This window comes from Protopterus annectens, chromosome 13.part0 (assembly GCF_019279795.1).
Source record: "Protopterus annectens isolate FY-2018-M chromosome 13.part0, PAN1.0, whole genome shotgun sequence".
Taxonomy (NCBI): domain Eukaryota; kingdom Metazoa; phylum Chordata; order Ceratodontiformes; family Protopteridae; genus Protopterus; species Protopterus annectens.
Window position 1 is genome coordinate 911,463,216 of NC_056747.1, and position 17,715 is coordinate 911,480,930.

Sequence of the window (17,715 nt, forward strand, 5' to 3'; positions counted from 1 at the left end):
CTCTATTTGATGCTTCTATGATGGCATTTTATTTCTTCCCTTCCCTTATTGCCTATGTTTTTGTGGTAAAACTTTATCTGTTATATAAATTTAGCTGCACAGTAATATATCCTATTTACTTCTGTTATGTCACATGCATTTCTGTGAATAGTCTTGATTACTGTGTTCATTTGTTTTATCAAACTTCTAAATTTGGGGTCTTATTGATTTTCTGTAATCTGTTTCTTTCATTGATCTTAATATGTCTATCCATCTCTGTTAAATCAAGCAATTCTTCCCTTAGATCATTTTCTTTTAAACTAAGGGCACATTCCTTGTTCTCTGTTTCCCGCAGTCATTCTACCAGAAAGTTCCAGGACATCTTTCTGTGACATATTCTCTTCAGCTTCATCCTGTGTCATCTATTGCTCTTTCATATGGGAATTAACTGGCCTGTCACTCCACAACATCGACTGCGTCACAGTTGCCACCATTTCCTGCTCTTTCCCTTGCTGTTCAACTCCATCTTGAACCTTTGTACTGGTTTCCTACTGAATGCTTCAAAGTATCTTCATATGGCAACTAATCAGATGCTTTCCGTTCAACTGGTTCCTCCTTAATTTGGGGACTCTTTGCTCTATCATGCTGTGATGTTACCAGAGTTGGATTTTCTACACTAAATCCTTTACTTCACAGGTAATCCATAACTTCAGTTTCTATTTCTATTTCTTTAACTTCTTCTTTACTAATCCTCTTTTCTACTTTTCCCAGTTGTTTTCTTATTTTTTGTATTGTAAAATTTTCTAAATCTGGATGTTTTTGCCTGTATTTCTCTTCAAATATCTTTGGTGCTGTTTCTTTGTATTGATTAGTTTTCCTTTCTCCTTTGCATAAATATTGTACCATATTAAATCTCTTTTTCTTCCCGTGTCCATATTTCTTCTTCTGATATCTCCCACTCTGTTTCTCTTTACTTTGGGGACTCATTGCTTCATCATGTTGTGACATAGCCTGTGTTAGACATTCTACAGTAAATCTGTCACATCAACTGAGTTATTCCATAACTTCAGCTTCTGTTTGTTTAACTGCTACTTTGTTATTCTTCTGTTCTATGTTCCCCCTTTATAATCTTATTTTTTGTACTGTGAAAATTTCCATATCTAGGCACATTTGCCTGTATTTTTCTTCAAATATCTTTGGAGCTGCTTTTTTTGTATTGATTAGTTTGACTTTCTCCTTTGCATAAATATTGCACCATATGAGATCTCTCTTTCACATGCCCCTGTTTCCTGTGTATAACTTTCAAAAATCTCTAGATTTTGTTCTTTACATTTTTGCACTTCCTTGGGCACGTCTTTTTACAATCAGCCCATGCTTTCTTCATCTATCTAACATTTTTCATATGTCTGTTGCATTATAAATGAACACAAATTTGCATTTGAAGCTTTTGATAGTTCTTCTTGAACTGGCATTTTTTTTCTTCCAACTTCTCTCTTAATCTTTTTTGTATAACTTCTATCCAGAAATTCTGGTCTTCTTGCATAATAGTAACGATATACAATTTCTTTGTTATCCTCAGTAGTCCAGTGTATCATCTTTATGACTCTTTTTTTGGCCAGTCATTTTTTTGTGATTTTTTTTTGTGGACTATTACTTCCTTCTACAAGGGGGGGGGGGGGGTATCCACCCCCTGAGCCTGGCCTAACCCTATTGTAGGAATGTTTCCATGTCTTGAGGATTCTACACTGTCATTTTTTCTACTCCTGGCAGAAGTGTGCCTACCAGGATTGGGCACTTTTTTATCCTGGGACTTGGGATTGGGCACTTTTTTATCCTGGGACTTGTTCACCCAGTTGTGTTTATTGTTTTTTTAACATACTTCTGTCCATAATATATGCTACATAACATACAATCTATATATCAGTGTTGTCTTGGTGAGATTTTGTAAAAACAGGCTCCACCTCATGAAGGTACTCACCAAAACTCGAGGATGAATTTAATTCCAGCAATACTACTCTTGTGCTTGCTGATTTTATTATCTCTGCATTTGGACCACTTCCTCCATTCAGACCCCACTGAGGTACCAGAATTAGCTAAGCCTACCATAAAAACAAAAAATATAATAATAATAATAATAATAATAATAATAATAATAATAATAATAATAATAATAATAATACTTTGTACTAGTATGTCAAAGCATCCTGATAACATGTAAAAACATTTGTGAATCACTCTATTACCTAAGTGATCTATTATCGTTAACATTCTAAACAAATTAAAATATTTGAAAAGCCACATCATAGTTTGATGGAATCAGTTTTACTATAAACAAATTGTTGTACTGTAAAATCATTTTTCAAGGTGAGCCTTCATCAAGCTTCACATAAAACTTTTGACAGTCTGATTATACTGGTGTGGAATATATACCTTTGAACTGTTTCCTCCTTGTGAACCTTACTTTCATGGCCAGTTACAACTTAGGAGACGTATCATTACTCATCGTTGCTAAAAGTAGTATCAGTTTATTAATTACTACATTGAATTTAAATTTACTGATCTTAAGCATTAAATATGTTACCATGGCAAAGACATCTGTCCTGCATTCTCCCTAGAAGTGGATAGTAGTTCTGAGAATGAGTCATCCATCTTCTTCATCTGCCCCCCCCCCCAGTCCTCCCCTCCCTGTCTTAGAAAATTAGTACTTTTTAACTAGATGGCCAGATGCAGTGCTTTCAGCCAAATGTAATTGATCCAAATTCATAATTTTCACAAAGATCACTTAAAAACTTCCTGGAGTACATCTAGTAAATCCAGTTTTGACTAGACAGTCTCTTCATTATAAAACTAATCAGACCTATCTCATCTGTCTGGTTTTCATGTACATTTTCCCATTTGAAACATTTTTGAGGATTTACAAGTGTTAGCCATAAATATAAATATGAATTGGACATACTTTCAGTTTGTAAGATCATTTCTGTCTATAACATCACTGTTACAAGATCATTCAGCTCCTCTGCACCAACCAATCACAGGGCCATTGCCAAAAATATTTGAAAACCCAAATTAGAATATAGGCTGCTTTTTCTCATTATACATTCAGCACACAATTATCACAGAATACAAGTGGTTGAGAATAAAATTTGCATTTTCATTCTACTAACAGACAGCCCAGATGTACCACTGCAATTGCTAAAAAAATCTAAATGATTTTCAGTGAACCAGTGGGCCACTTTTCTTTAAGTACTCTAATTTACAAGGTTCTTAAGCAGTCCCTGGATTCCTCTGAGAGTGAAACTACCTTTACAAGACAACCCTATAAACTCAGGAGTATATAGGACAACAACTTCTTTTTGGTATACCCTCCATTTAAAACTGTAGGTGAGATAGCCCTCTCTAGATTGCTACCTGCTAGCATGAACCACCAGTCTACTGACCTCAAAAACCTAGAAATCATTAAAAGTTTCAAAAATGCACTTAAGAACCATGTTTTTACTGAATTTACCTGTAAATGCTATCATGCACCTGGTACCATCAGCGGAGTGGAGGTGCCACTGTGCCTGGTACCATCAATAGAAGGGAGTATTGCTGTGCCTGGTACCAACAGTAAAAGAGGGTGCAGCTGTGCCTGGTACCATCATGGAGTGGAGATGCAGCTGTGCCCGGCTCCCTATTATGCTGTCACGGATGCAGGTTGTCAAATGCACCTTTTTCAAACTGAAAAGTGCGAAAAGGCAAAATAGCGAAGCGGCTTTTTAGCGAATTCTTTCCCTGGGAAAGAATTTGTTTGGCGCTTTTGCTACTTTGCCTTTTCGGCACTGTAGTGCGATCTCGGAGTTGGTATATTTAAGTAGGGGGGTGTGGAGGGGTGAAGCCCCCACATTATGTAATGTTTTAAAGTTTTTTAGTTTTCTTTATTTTGTTTCAGAACAGTGATTTTTTTCCCCTTGGAAAAAAATTGCTGTTTCGAGGTTTCGATGTTGTAAGCTTTAACTTACATGGGGTTGATTATGTGTCGTTTGCTCTTCTGAGCATGTGATATCATAATATAGACCCACTGTGCCTAGTATCATCAGTGGAGTGGAGATGCAGCTGTGCCTGATACCATCAGTGGAGTGGAGACGCAGCTGTGACTGGTACCGTCAGTGGACTGGAGGTGCAGCTGTGCTTGTTACCATCAGTGGAATGGAGATGAAGCTGTGCCTGGTACCATCAGCGGAGTGTAGATGTAGCTGTGCCTGGTACCATCAGTGGTGTGGAGATGCAGATGAGCCCAATACCATCAGTGATGTGGAGGTGCAGCTGTGCCTGGTTCCATCAGTGGAGTGGAGATGCAGCTGTGCTTGTTACCATCAGTGGAGTAGAGCTGCAACTGTGCCCGACACCATTAGTGGAGTGGAGATGCAGCTGTGTCTGGTACCATCAGTGGAGTGGAGGTGCAGCTGTGCCTGGTACCATCAGTGGAGTGGAGGTGCAGCTGTGCCTGGTACCATCAGTGGAGTGGAGATGCAGCTGTGCTTGTTACCATCAGTGGAGTGGAGATGCAGCTGTGCCTGGTACCATCAGCGGAGTGTAGATGTAGCTGTGCCTGGTACCATCAGTGGTGTGGAGATGCAGATGAGCCCAATACCATCAGTGATGTGGAGGTGCAGCTGTGCCTGGTTCCATCAGTGGAGTGGAGATGCAGCTGTGCTTGTTACCATCAGTGGAGTAGAGCTGCAGCTGTGCCCAACACCATTAGTGGAGTGGAGATGCAGCTGTGTCTGGTACCATCAGTGGAGTGGAGGTGCAGCTGTGCCTGGTACCATCAGTGGAGTGGAGGTGCAGCTGTGCCTGGTACCATCAGTGGAGTGGAGATGCAGCTGTGCTTGTTACCATCAGTGGAGTGGAGATGCAGCTGTGCCTGGTACCATCAGTGGAGTGGAGATGCAGCTGTGCCCGGTACCATCAGTGGAGTGGAGTGAAGATGCAGATGAGCCCAGTACCATCAGTGGTGTGGAGGTGCAGCTGTGCTTGGTACCATCAGTGGTGTGGAGATGCAGCTGTGCTTGGTACCATCAGTGGACTGGAGATGATCAGTTCATTAAGGATACAGTTGTGTCTAGCATGAATGAAACAGAGTTCAGCTGTGCCCAACACTGTCAGTAGAACAAGGGTGCAGAACAAGCGTCCAACTGTCCCTACCAGTAGAATAGTGTTTAAATGTTTTCATTACCATTACTTGAGTAGTTATGCAGCAGTTCCAGTGACACTGGTGGAACGTTGTCATGTATTATTGGTGGTACAGAAAATATAGATATATGGGTATGCCTACTACTATCAACTGAGTTTGGTAACAGAGGATGATGCTCATCTGAAGGCTGATGGAAGTGATTAGGTTCAATCCTAGGACACAAATAACAATATGGATTACATGCAAACATTCTCTTAATTTCTAGCAAGCATGGACTGCATGCAAGCATTTTCTTAATTACTAGCAAGCACAGCATTGTAATCCAAAAAGAGAGTTAAGAAACTAAACAGCTAACCATTGCTCGTAAAAGCACAGAAAGTACCAACACTTGAAAGGAAGTACGTTGTCCTTTGAATGACACCCGCATCACCAAAGCAGTACAGACCACCAGTCATTGTCTAAAAATAACTTTATGTAACCAAGTTCGAGTTCCGGAATACTCACAACACTTGGACCTGAGGTTGGTTGTTTGAATCTGGTGGGTGAATTTTAGGAATTAATTTTCTGCTCACTGCTCCATGTGATGAACTGATCTATTGTCTTATGTCAGTGCCTGAAATTATTTACAATTCAATTAAAATATTAGAAGTTACTGATGACATATAATAATAAAGCAACACTAATTTAGCATTTCTGGCATGCAGAACAGTTATTCAGACTTTCAAATGCATTCTGATAATATTCTTTTATATTAAGCAATATAACTTGCTCTTCTGTTATACTATATTGTTAATGCTGTTGATATCAAATTATTGATTTTTAACCAAACAAAATGGAGGAAAAACTAGTGCCAGGCTCAGATCTGGGTCAAGGATAAACTTGAATAAAACAAGTAAAAAAAGTTAAAAATATAAACCACATAAACACTTTAACGTGATCACCATGTTTTCGTCCATCACTGGACTTTTTCAGATGTGTAGTGTAAGTGTTTATGTGGTTTCTATTTTTAAATTTTATTTGTTTTATTAAAGTTTATTCTTAACCCGGATCAGAGTCTGCTCTTTCAGCAGCGCTGGGTGCTTTGCTATCAAATGATTCATTTTTCCTATTCTAGATGCGGTACCCTATGCATGATATTGATTTTTCCTAGTCTAGATGAGGTACCCTATGCATGATATTGATTTGTCCTAGTCTAGATGCGGTACCCTATGCATGATCTTCATTGGTCATTTCTTTCTACTCTTTGCTCAGATGTGCATTAACTGTTCTACGTAGGATGTGTGAGTCACTGCATATATTATGGCAGAGATGATTATGACCAGATCACTGATCATAATCACATTATTAATGTGTTTGAGAAATTGTTTTAAGAAGTTCACATCAAGAGCAAATTTTCTTGAATCTATTTTAAGATTTTTTTTGTTCTCAAAGTGAATTTCTTGAATCCATTTTGAAAACATGTAAACAAATGATTATGAATGGAGACCCAATCATAACTCTTTGTAATATATGGAGAGTTGTAATTGCCCCAGTATGCCACAAGTTTAAAAAAACATATAAGAGGACAAAGTGTTTAATAGCTTTATCATGCTGCCAGACAGACATGGGTTAAAAGTAAAGTGCATCACTTGTCAAAAATATCTTTTAAAGTTGTTTTGCATTTTTATGCTGATATACTTTTGCTGCTGGTGTGGAATTGCAAAGAGTCTGACAGCTTTCAAACCTGTCAGTTGATTTCTGATCCAGTTCTGAAGTGTCAGACATCTATATAGCCATATGAACCTTACTATAACAGGCTTGTTACATCCAGTCCTCCAACAAGGTTATATTTTTCTCAGTTTTGGAATGTAATCAGCACACTCCATGTATTAAAATTTTATTATAGACTTCACTAAAATCTTATTTCTCTCTGGCCTCCACTGAAAAGGGGCCCTGTGTAGTTAGACTATCTTGGTTAACAAATGAAGAAAAGTAATAAAATAAAGCACAGATGTAATGTCTGAGCTACAGTCTCGCAGCTCATCTACTAGAACAAGTAATTATTAGCACGATTAAAAGATGAGGTATCTCAGCATTAGCAGTAAGTTGTAACGGCATTCTTGTATTGATTTTATTTTTACCAATTTACTTTGTTGCAACTATAAACCAAATCACTTAGTAAACTGAAAACTAAAGTCAGTGTTCAAATCACTCTCTTCATGTTTCTACAGATGTTTTAACTTTATTTTTTTTCCATTATGGCCTTTCTTGCAGTTGTAAAAATGAAGATGGTGAAGAACTATACAATGAGATTGAGTTATACGATAAAGTGCAGCCTAAGGTACCATTTTTTGATTATCAGGTTTCATTTTTGCTTGGCTTACATTTTTAGTTGTAATCCATTGATTTACAAACATTCCATTTTTTAATCACGCTGTGTTTTTTGGCGAATAAAGGTACTGCAAGGTTGTATATTAGCTGCTGTGTGTATTTTTGTTCTCTTCCCCTAATCAGCATAGTGCTCCGTGACAGATTCCTCCTGCTTGGGTGTACGTGCTGGCATTGTCTTACATCAGAGTGGCATGGTTTCTAATGCTAAGTGTGAAAGAAGCCAAGATATAAGTGGAAACAGCATGAAATATCATCAAGAATAAAAGTATTGTTCGTAATAATTTATGTCTTGACAGGATTCAAGGGAAAAACGGTCTGATAGATCAATCACTTTCTTTGTGAGAAAACTGAAAGAGAAGGTAGCATGGCCACGATTAACCAAGGAAAAACATAAGGTACATTTTTAGGTTTTGTGGAGTGAATTTAAACTCTTTTTTTTAACAACTGCAGCAATATGGCACTGTTAAGAGCTAATCAGTTTGGTAGTCCAAAATGCAGGTAGCATTTATTCCAAAATCACCTTCTATGTGTGTGATTTCCCCACTTGGTTCTTTCTGTTTAATACCATTTTTTTAATGCATGGTTCACCCACCTAACTGCTGAGTGCACAAGATATTTTTATCACATGCATCCTGACTCCAATGCTTGTTGCCATCTTATTTTAATGTACACTATGAAGGATAATTGATTACTTATCCTTTTTTATAGTCCTGCAGTATATATTAGTTAGAAGGATCTATGCCTTGATGACTGGACATGGAAAATGACAGGCTGCATTGACTTCCTCAGTGGTTCCAAATGGCTTTTCTTTGTGCATGTTGCAGGCCATGAAGATATCTATTTTTTGCATGTTCCAGCAGTGGGGTGACCAATCTTTTCCCTGCAAAATGTAAACTATGGGGTTGTAGTAATTTTCTCCATGTATGCTACACATCATTGGCAATAATAACCTTCCACTAAGCATGATGTAGACCATTGTGTGATATTTTTCCATGCATTTTACATTCCATGCTGTGGTGGCATTCATGAATATTGTAGGTCTTGACAATACTATTCTTTCTTTCTATGTAGTGTAAAGATTTAGGTAGTGGAAATTGTCTTGCATATATGCTGCACACCTTAGGCTGATGGTTGACTTCTTTTATACATTCTGTAGGCCTTCGGGTAGTGCTGACTTATCTTCAAGTGTGATGTAAGTCATGGTTAAATGACTATGACATGAGCATTTCACAGAAAAGTTCTTTTACCTTCTGGCTGTAATACCAGACCTGTAGCTGAAAGATTAGCGATAGAAAAAAATAGGACAGGCAGCCTTTCACCATTTGCTTGGATTCATCGGCTAATACCTTTTATACTCTTGTTCATTATGTTATGTGATGTTCTTGCTTGTTATCATAATAAAAGTTCCTTACTCTTTGGAGTTGCCAGATGACACCACAGGATTGCTACAGCAGCCATGATGAGGCGTAAGAGAAACAGCAGCACAGAGGAGGAGAGAAAAACTATGGAAAGTTTGGAGGTGGAAAATGAGAATTTGGAGAAAACTATTAGATATGGAGTAACAGAATGCAAATAAAGATTCCTATGTAGTGGATGATATAGATGAGCAGCATTTAACTGTCTCAACAGAGAATGACATAAGCACATCCATTGGAGTGGTGCAGGTAACAGAACTGGCTTCAGGAGGGTTTGTGAATGATGTTCTGTTGGAAATAGTCAAGCAAGATAATCCAGATGACAGTTCTTTTGTTTCATGAGATAAAATTACAGTTAACTTTTTCAGAAGTGCTGAGGATGATACTATGGAGAATGAACCAGATGACGTGGCAGTAGAGAAGTGCAGTTAAAATGTATACAGCAGTGACTGAAAGCAAAAGAGGAAAGCAACAATAAATTAAGAAGGACTCTGGTTTTGTGGCAGCAGAGAATGCAGCAGTTAAAACCTATGCAGCAGAGACAGTAGACAAAAAAGAATTGCAACAAATGGTAAGTAAAACTTTTTAAAAGAAGACAGCGTCCTTTCTGAGAATAAGAACAAAACATGAGACTGTCATAGACAGATATTATGTATGGGACAATTTAATAACTGTTTTGGAATTTAAAGCTCAAGAAATTCAGTCTTTTTTGTGACTTAACATTTTAAACTGAGAGACCAATGATGGAATTTCTAGAAATGTGTAACAAAAAGAAAAACATTTATCCATGAAACAATTATTTGTTTTCTGGTAGTAACTTAAATCTTAAAAAACTTTTTGTTGCAATTTAGAACTGATGAACTGGAAGAAGATGATAAAAAATATGTGAAACTGTTGATTACATTGTGAAAGTCAGATATCAGAAAAATTTATGGAATGGAGGGTTGAGGCAGGAAGCTGTTCTGAAATGTGAAAACAAACACAATGAAACACTTGCTAAGGGTTATTCTCATAGAGGGGAATTAAGATATGCTGGCAAGCCTAAACCATGTTTCTTTTGTGGCGACTCATTTCATTTGATCAATGATTGTGGCAAGGTACGGCGCAACCAGTGTGAAGACAAGAGGACATGCAGTAAGGACATGTGTGGCTGAATGCAGCTTCTGTAAAAAAGGAGCACTTTTGGCTGGACTGTCAAGAGCAAACAGTAAATAAAGATAAGGGGAAAGGGAAGGGAAAAGAGATGGTGGTTAACAGGAGGTTGAGGGAGAGGGTGAACTTGCTGAAGAAGAAGAAATTGTAGAATAAGTAAAACTATTGAGGGGAAAAGGAGGAGAGAATCTGCATGCAAGAAGAGAGGTCAGGAAAAGGGATTAACACTTTAAGGAAAAACAACAATTTTAGAGTACTTTCAGTAAATGTGAACAATATTAACACTCTAAGAAGGTTAGGAATACTGGAATGGTGTGCTAAATGTGACAATGATGTTATGTTAAAGGATGTAAGATTCCTGACAAGCGAAGAAATATTGTAAACAGAAAAATGGTGGGGTGTATAATATGGAACATAGTGAAAATTGTTCTGAAGTGACTGTGTTGTGTAAAAAGAGTGAAAATATTAGATGTAATGTTGGTAAGGATGGGAAGGTTAGCTTGTGTGGATGTGAGGAAGATAGAACATGTTTATAGCAAGTAAAGAGAGAACCCGTTTCATCAAATATTAGATTGTGGTGGTTAACAAGAATATTATAATTGCAGGGAACTTTAATTGTGATTCAAGAGGGAGTTGTAATTAGAAAGGGAGAGATGTAAAAAATACAGGATGTATAAAATGGCATAAGGGGGACTTGGATTACTAAATATAATTGTTTGCTCTGCTTCTTTAAATTTGTAGAGATTGTTAGAGTAGGCAAAGTAAGAGGCTGAACATTTAATAGTGAGACAGTTTAGAAGTAGAAAAGATTCTGGGAGGTGAGAGTCAGAAAAAGAGAAAAACAATATATGAATGAAGAAATTAAAATTTATCAAGAAAAATACTAACATGGAAAATAAAAAAATGATATAGAGAAAGATAGAAGGATATGGCATAATAATGTGATGAAAACAATATTATGCAAATTTGTGGGAACATTTACAAAAAGAAGTTATTAAAGCCACTAGAGAGACAAAAAAGTGGGATACCAAGATAGTAGAGTGTCAGGATTTCCTACTAAGACTGGTAATAAATAAGTTACACGTAAAGGGGAATATGCCATATAAAAAGAAAGTTGAAAGAGTGTGTTTATGTTGTGTGTGTGTGTGTGTGTGTGTGTGTGTGTGTGTGTGTGTGTGTGTGTGTGTGTGTGTGTGTGTGTGTGTGTGTGTGTTGTGTGTGGAGGGCATAGACAGCAAAGTATGTGTTTTTGAAATGCAAAAGTGTTGAAACTCTGGAAAAAAGTTGTGTGAAGAAAATGTTTTGAGAATATTAATGACATAAATAGATATGAGTATGATTATATATGAGTATTATAAGAATACGTAGAAAGAATGTATGAGAAGGGTGGGGAAGAATTTATTTTGTGTAATGTAGGTTATTTGGAATGAGACTGAATGGAGTTTTGTTTATTGGGAAATGGTTATTGGCAGATATATTACAAACAATCAGATTGTGGTTGTGGAAGACCTGGGGTCAATTATAAAAGAATAACAATGAAGATGCTATAAAAATGACAAGTATTAAGAAACAGAAATGTGTATATCTGTGCCTGTAAATATTTAACTTTTAGCATATAGTTAAATGCCTTTTATGTTGTGTTAAATAAAGGACCCATACTCTTTCTGATAGGTGGTGTATATTCTTTTACATCCACTGGAGCTACCATTAACTCAACCAGCTGGAACCTTGGTTTACCATCTCATCCGAAGGATGACACACTCAGTAGTGCAGCACCCAACTTACAAGTTGAAGAATGTTGTAACCTCATTATTGATTAATGATTGATTAATGATTGATTAATCATTAATGATTTCATTATTAGAGATGGATAGCTTTAACCATGCTTCAGTTTAGTAAGAGAATATCCATTGTATATTGTAGTACGTAGGCATGGAGTACAGAGATTTTATCGTATAACCTTTGAATATTAGTGTTAACGATCTTGAGGTGGATGATTATGAGGACATGAGTGGTTATTGAGTCATACAGGAGAGGTTGGAGAGCTGTAAGCATTATCATACTGATATGAGCCAGGGTTTGGGTAAATGTCATGACTTATGACTAGTGATGTGTGAGCAAGTAAAGATAATGACTAGAGGAAACAATGGTGTGTTTTGGTTAAGTAATGAGGTAGGGATGATATGTGGAGGTAAAGTGAAAGTATGTTGTTGAAATCATGTGATGAGTAGTGGTATAATAAAAATTAAGAGAGATGGAAAAGAAATTAGAAAGGTGAAGGTTAAAGTGACATGGTGCAGAATTAAATGGTGTAAGACATTGTTAATGAGGAATAGCTAGACAAAAACAGGTGCAGTATGATTATAGTGAGATAGAAGAAGTGAAATATAGTTGGATGAAAGATAAACAATAATTATAGAGTTCTTGTAGGGATAGTGAATGTAGGGCTTTGTGTTTTTAGAATGCTGTGGTTTAATGAAAGTGAAGAAGTAAACTTTAGAAGTGGTGAGAACTTAGTATATAGTGTTTTTAACTGATGTGAGATGTAAGAAGGTAGAAAAAGGTGAGTTTATATAATAAGAACAGAAGAAGGAAAGTAAATATAATAATGAATTGCTGGTAATTAATTTTGTAGGTGGTTTCAAATCAGTGTTATAGAGAATAAGAAGAAACATGATAGCAGAGAATGTTAGTTTGGGCGTGCGTCTCTAATTTTGTATATTTTTAAATGTATAGAGATATACCTTTGTAGATAAATGATGATTATGGTGATAAGATTTATGTCTTTAAGTTAGAGGGAGAAGAGGGGATGAGAATTGGAGGGTATGGATTAGATGATCCAGGGTACGTCAGGGGAATTGGGAGTGAGAGGGGAGTAAAGTGGGCAGAGAACTCATGCATCATTGGGGGGGGGGGCGATGTCTAAGTGCAAGCACACAACACAGAGAAGTTTGAAAAGGAGTTGCATACTGAAGGTAAAAACACAGGGGAGTTATAGTATGTTTTTTAATGTCAATGAGATAGCTACTGCTATGTCTACTCAGTGATTAGCACAACATAGAAATATTGCCAGTTAAGGAACAGGGAAAGATAGTTGATTGTATGAATTGCTGATAAGGAAAGTAATACAGTGACAGCAATTCCCACAGCTTGCAAATAAAATAAGCAGCAAAGTTAAAATCTCAGTCCAAGAGTCAAACAAAACAAAAAATGTACAAGTGTGACAGCTGCATTTACCAGAAATGTGCCTCCATGCAGTTATTATATAGATGCCTGTGTCTATGCTGCCGTCCATGTTTAATATTCAAAGTACTTGTTCACTTGAGACTGGGTGTGGAAATTTAGCTACTAGTTTTAGCCAGAATACAGAGAAAGTCAATCAATCCTGCATGAGAAGGTAACAAAAAGGAAAGATGGGAAAACAGTAAAGAAGGTTGGAAATTCAGTAGTATGACTTAGAATCCTAACACAGTGGTACCAAACACCAGTATGGAAATACAAGATCAGTACTTCATGCAATAATGCAATGCATGCATACCAATATAAGTAAATTACTAACATTTCACAACACTATTGCTACTTATGAATTAACACTTACATTAGTTCAAATCACTTCAAATCCCAATTAGATTTTCTTTAAAAATCATCTAAGAAATATGGTTAATTAACTAAGATCTTACTGGCATATTATCATCACAGAGTGCTAAAGGTATAAGATATAAAGCTGGACCTCTACATATATACTAACTCTACTAAACAATCCCTTTCTCTGGTGTGTTGTGCCTTCTTGAGGTGCTGTGATTTTCTGGTGTGTTGTGTCTTCTTGTGGTGCTGTGATTTTCGGGTGTGTTGTGTCTTCTTGTGGTGCTGTGATTTTCTGGTGTGTTGTGTCTTCTTGTGGTGCTGTGATTTTCTGGTGTGGTGTGTCTTTTTGTGGTGCTGTGATCCTCTGGTGTGTTGTGCCTTCTTGTGGTGCTGTGATTCTCTGGTGTGTTGTGTCTTCTTGTGGTGCTGTGATTTTCTGGTGTGTTGTGCCTTCTTCTTGTGCTGTGATTCTCTGGTGTGTTGTTTCTTTCTGTGGTGCTGTGATTCTCTGGAGTGTTATGCCTTCTTGTGGTGCTGTGATTCTGTGGTGTGTTGTGCCTTCCTGTGGTGCTAAGATTCTCTAATGTGTTGTGCCTTCTTTTGGTGCTAAGATTCTCTGGTGTATTGTGCCTTCTTCTTGTTCTATGATTCTCTGGTGTGTTGTGCCTTCTTGTTGTGCTATGATTCTCTGGTGTGTTGTGCCTTCTTGTTGTGCTATGATTCTCTGGTGTGTTGTGCCTTCTTCTTGTTCTATGATTCTCTGGTGTGTTGTGCCTTCTTGTTGTGCTATGATTCTCTGGTGTGTTGTGCCTTCTTGTTGTGCTATGATTCTCTGGTGTGTTGTGCCTTCTTCTTGTGCTATGATTCTCTGGTGTGTTGTGCCTTCTTCTTGTTCTATGATTCTCTGGTGTGTTGTGCCTTCTTGTTGTGCTATGATTCTCTGGTGTGTTGTGCCTTCTTCTTGTGCTATGATTCTCTGGTGTGCTGTGTCTTCTTGTGATGCTATGAAGAGGAGCTGCTTAAAACAAGAAGATTATAGAGAAGAACTATTTCCTCAGTGACAAAATCTTCTTAAAATACATGGACCAACATCAGACAGTAAGCAATTGTATCCATAATTCAAACACTGAGGGCAAACTATGAGCTGATACAGTATGTTAACTTCACAAATGTATTCCAAGTGGCACACCAAATGAACTGAGTGAGTGTGGAATCAAACAAATACCTGGTTTATAAAAATAGAAAAACTCTTTAGGTGATTACTAGTTATATACAGTGAGGAAGTTACTTTGATATTATGTAGACCCTGGTTCTGGGCTGCCCTGTCTGGATTAGATAGAACAATATTAATGTGTTAATGTGAAAGTGTGCTTAGCTTATAAGCAAGGAACTTTAAGAATCTAATGATATTTTATATAATGCATGTAAAACAGAACTAAAGTTTGTCACTTTAGCTAATTTTCACAAATGGTTTTGATATCTGTGTTTTATACCTAATTGTTGTGTGAGGTTTGTTATGAAATGTATGTATTCATAAATTTATAATGTTATGCAGAATAATAAAGTTTTGATGCTTTGAAAAATATGAACACTCAGAACACTTGAAAATAAAAGTCACATATATAGTCTGTCTAGTTTACTCAGGTTTGAGGTTCTTAACCATACCTGCCACAAAAGAATCTATCCTTTCCCAAAGTTTCCTTTGTTTTCTTGAGCTTTTCAGACTCTCCTATCTCACCACCTATTAGTCCCAGTGACTCTGTCCCACTGCTTGAAGATGTCCATTGTTTGTAGAGACCCTTCTCATTCAGCTGACATCTATATGATCAGTCAGAAAATGCTCACTACACTTTCTACAGAATCTTATGTTAAGAATGTCAAGGTGTGGCATCTTGTAGATTTTTTTTTTTTGCCAGTGATGCAACAACAACTGTTTGTATTCATCCTGTTTTATAATCTTCAGATATTCATTAGGTACCACTTCAGGTAAGCTAGCTTTAAGCTACAGTCTCTGACTATCCATGTGTAATTTGCTTGGCATTGGACTATGTTTGTAATGGTGCTTTGAACTCAATGCTCCTTAGTAGCGACTCACCTGACTATTAGAGCACATCCGACAATTCCCTGTGGGAATCCTATTATTTTATTCAGCACTTTTTCATTTATTTCTGTTGTTGCTTTCAGTAACATCCTGTGTATAATGTGTGGTGAAGTCCTTTTTATCCACATTGTCTTTGATTTGGTAACCTGTAGTGTACTCTAATGATTATTTGTCTGCTAGGTTTCTTACCATTAGCTGCATAGTTTTCAGAACAGAACTTCAGCTGTCAATCATTGAAACACTTGCATATAATGCAGCCATGTCTTCTATTGCTCTAGTGTCGTCCCTGTGTGTCTAACTTTCCACAGAAATTTGGCCTTTGATTCCTTCCGTTGTGGTACTGATGAAGGCAGTGGACCTCAGGAGATTACAACACTGCAACACAACAGCACAACAACAATGGAACACAATACGGCAGTACAGCATCAAGCACATCACTGAACACAACACCAGATCTCACTAGTGCAGCACAATATTGTGGAACAAATACCAGCACTATACCACAGCACAACACTGAGGAGCATCACCAGAACACAACAGTGGCACACAAAACCATTTGCTAACACTAGAGTGTAACACCAGAATAAAAAACAATAATACAGTGATATGGAATAGTACCAGAACTCAACAGTGGATCACTATACTAGATTATTACATTGAAGTGTAAATCAGTTCACAACACTGCAATATAATACCAGAACACAGCACTGGAGCACTAAACCAGAATGCAACACAGGTGCATTGTACCCCAGACAGTAGCACTGGAGTACTAACTGCAATAGAAAACTGCAATACAGCTTACCAGCACAGCAAAATACAACCCTGCAGGACAGTGCCAGAACACAATACTAGAATCCTAAACCAGAACACATAACTGGTATAAAAGACCAGAACACAGTGCTGGCACACTTACATTGAAGTGTTAAACCAAAACAGGAGAAAGCCAGAATACAACACTGCAACACAGCATATCAGGAAAGCAAAAAACAGAAGAATGTAGCACAACTCTAGAATGCAATGCTAGAGCACTAAAGCAGAAAGCAGCACTGGAGCACTGTATCAAATCTTCACATGAAAATACTAAACCAGAACACAAGACTAAAACAGAATAGGTTCATAGATGTGTACTAGACTAATGATCAATTTGGCCTTTTTAAGTCTAGCCATGCTTCCCAAATCTGTGACAAGTTCTGTTATCCTTGGTAAATGTAAGCCAGGGCTTGGGAGATGAAATATTTACAAGCAGGGGCCTGGGAGATGAGCCATTTACAGGCTGTCCATGTCCATTAGGAACATAGCTGCCAAACTAGGGATGAATTTTCTGTTCCCCATCCAATTGTCTAAGGTATACTTGAATTGGGTTATGGAGGAAATCTGCTTCACATGAATGGGGAGCATGTTCCAGAGAAGGGGGTAGTCTCTGGGATACATACCTGTCTCTCCAAAAGGTACTATATAAATAGCCTTTTCACAGGCAAGGTTTAAGTTTGTAGCATGGATAATTCTAGTCTTGTTTCTTTTGTGGATATGCAGGAGGTCCATTGGAGTGGGGTCTGGTGATAGCTTGTAGGCCAGGCATAACTCTCCTCTTAACAGTCTGTAAGAGACAGAATACATAGATAGGGCTTTGAGGCAGTCTGCATAGCACATGCTTATGCCTTGTATTATTTTAGTGAGAAACCTCTGTGGACATTTCAGTTGTTAGATTTGACTGGTTAGGTACATACCAAAGGAGACATTTTATTCAATGACAGGCCAGATGAATGTCAAATACAGGGGAACAATGACCTCCTTGGACCTAGATGCCATACCTTTATTTGTAAGTTGCATAATATAGAATGATTTCCCCACTACTGTAGACACATGATGATCAATGGCTAGATGACTGTCTATGTGTGCCTGTGTGCCTCCAAGTCCCTGACTACTGGGTCAACTCTTAG

At 37.5% G+C, this 17,715-nt stretch overlaps 1 protein-coding gene across 1 annotated transcript in view; it reads left to right on the plus strand.

The window, feature by feature from the left end:
• The window catches only part of LOC122787768 (alanyl-tRNA editing protein Aarsd1-like), a 658,622-nt gene that overhangs the window by 22,848 nt on the left and 618,059 nt on the right, over nt 1-17,715 (plus strand). The window contains exons 3-4 of the mRNA XM_044054668.1: nt 7,406-7,472; nt 7,819-7,917. Of these exons, the coding sequence (XP_043910603.1) occupies nt 7,406-7,472; nt 7,819-7,917 (166 nt within the window). The remainder of the gene's footprint in view (nt 1-7,405; nt 7,473-7,818; nt 7,918-17,715) is intronic.